The following is a 2,219-nucleotide window of genomic DNA, read 5'->3' as shown; positions in this document are numbered from 1 at the left end:
ATCACCAACTCCCGGAGTTCACTCAGACTCACGTCCATCAAGTCGGTGATGCCATCCAGCCATCTCATCCTCTGTTGTCCCCTTCTCCTCCTGCCCCCAATCCCTCCCAGCATCAGGGTCTTTTCCAATGAGTCAACTCTTCGCATGAGGTGGCCAAAGTAGAGCAAACATTAGATATGTGAAAATATCTCATAAAAAAAAAAAAGATTTGTGGTCACACAGGTAATCTTAAAAAAAAATCTAAGAATTTAAAAAAATCTAAGTTACACACTAATGTCCCCCATCTGCTAAGGCTCTGTGTGTGGCTATTTTCAAGTTCTTAGCTACATATGTGGTAACATATTTTAGATGATCTAAATCTTATTTTTAAAGTTCATAGTGAAGATTTAAACAAGTTGAGATGGCCCCAACTTATATACTTTTCTCATATGAGCAGCTGCATGTACTCCCCTCTTCTCTCCCCACCTGCCTACTGGGCATTCTGTCACTCCTTATCTGCCTGGTGATGGTTTAGAATAGCTCCCCGCAACAAGTCGCCCCTTTTTCTTTCCAAAGTGGCAGACTTTGCAAGGGAGAGCAGAGAGACTCTGGTGGGCCCCAGCAGCAGCAGGATGTGCACTGGAGTTAAGCCCATGACAGGGACTTGGACCAACTGAGGCGTCCAAGAAGAAAGGTGTGAGGGGAGGGGTGAAGGTAAAGAGTGCACCTCTTCCTGGCCCCCAGGGCTCTATTCTCCTTCACAGCATCTGGGTCTCATCTTTTCCAGTCTCAGGGCCTCACTGTGTCCTGGGCAAGCTGCTTCCCCCACACCACTAATAGGCCTAAAATCCCAGGACTAGGAGATTGGGGTAAGGGGAGACCCAGTTCCAGAAATTAATGGAGAAGGGTATATCCCTGATGGCCAAAACTAGAACTTTGATTTGTAGAATTTCTCCTACAAACATGATGGTTTCATAACTTCCTTGTCTAGCATGGTGTAACAGTTCTATATTTTGGATGCATTTTAGATTACATAAAATTTTGTGGGCTGGCCAGGGACTTAAGTAACAGTGGCTATCAAACACTTAATTTTTAAAAACTTAGAATAGATATAAGCTTGCTTATATTATAGCTCTTCTAAAACCTCTGACAGGTAGAAAAGAAAATACTCCTTACTTTATGAGAAGTGAAAAACAAGATACTCCCCCCTGCACCTGCCCAGGGTAGAGACCAACAGGTTTTATAAAGCAGTATTACCGATATTGGGGATTCCGTGCCCAGACTCCAGTTCCAACTGAGGCTCCAACAATGACCATTAACTTCCACAGCCATATTGGAGCAAAAACAGCCCAGTAACTCCACTGAATGATGCCATCTAGACGAAGGGCCAGCAACACAGAGAACAGCAGTAGACAGGCATAGATGAGGAATTTACTAGGAGAAAAACAAAACAAAGAAGATTCACATTACAAATAGGCGATAAAATGAGGTATGATAACAGCATTAACTTTTTAGCATGTGAAAAGAATCACCAATTCAATAATCATATATTGAAAATTCTATGTAGAAGACATACTCTTGTTAGAGGATAAAAGAAATATAAAGAAGACTAAAACAAGTTCCCTACTTTCCAGGGCTTCCTGGTAAGAGAAGTCCATACAGAAACATATATAACAGGCATATGTCAGAATGATTCTATGGGTAGAATGTGATGCCAGCCCACAGAGGAAACATGGATTCTGTCTGGGGGGACTGGGAAGCAGAGAAGTGATAAGCCTGAAGCTAGTCTGAAGGACACACAGAAAGCTACCACACAGGAAAGGATATGAGATGAGGAAGCATTCCAAGCAGAAGGAACTAGCCATCCAGACATGGAGACTGAAAAAAGTTGACAGTTCAAGATATGGTCAACTTGTGTCACTAATTATTTGATTCTATTTTTAAAAAAGTAGCCACCTGCCATAATCATTTACAGTAATATTTTAATCCATGTGTTAGTCTTTTGGTGACTGAATTATACACATATATACACTCATATTTTATATAAAACAGACTTCATGAAGAGGATGTTTTAAAAATATTAATTAGAAATTACATTGTTAAGGACTTCTACTTACAACTTTGGTAGAATATGAGGAATGCAGTTTTCCCTCCCACCTTAAAAAGAAACTGGATGAAATATATGAAATAACAGTTTTCAAACACAGGGCAACAGGCAGTGAAGGACCATGATGGCAGAA

The 2,219-nt window shown here is 40.8% G+C and overlaps 1 protein-coding gene across 1 annotated transcript in view; it reads right to left on the bottom strand.

The window, feature by feature from the left end:
• The window catches only part of LOC104982274 (transmembrane protein 185A-like), a gene marked incomplete at its 5' end in the record, with an annotated part of 9,255 nt that overhangs the window by 2,449 nt on the left and 4,587 nt on the right, over positions 1-2,219 (bottom strand). Inside the window, one exon of the mRNA XM_010831618.1 lies at positions 1,237-1,413. Coding sequence (XP_010829920.1) covers positions 1,237-1,413 — 177 coding nt within the window. The remainder of the gene's footprint in view (positions 1-1,236; positions 1,414-2,219) is intronic.

This window comes from Bison bison, unplaced genomic scaffold (assembly GCF_000754665.1).
Source record: "Bison bison bison isolate TAMUID 2011002044 unplaced genomic scaffold, Bison_UMD1.0 scf7180017864529, whole genome shotgun sequence".
Lineage (NCBI taxonomy): Eukaryota > Metazoa > Chordata > Mammalia > Artiodactyla > Bovidae > Bison > Bison bison.
Note: the sequence above shows the minus strand (reverse complement) of the source record. Positions and strands in the feature narration are given on the sequence as shown.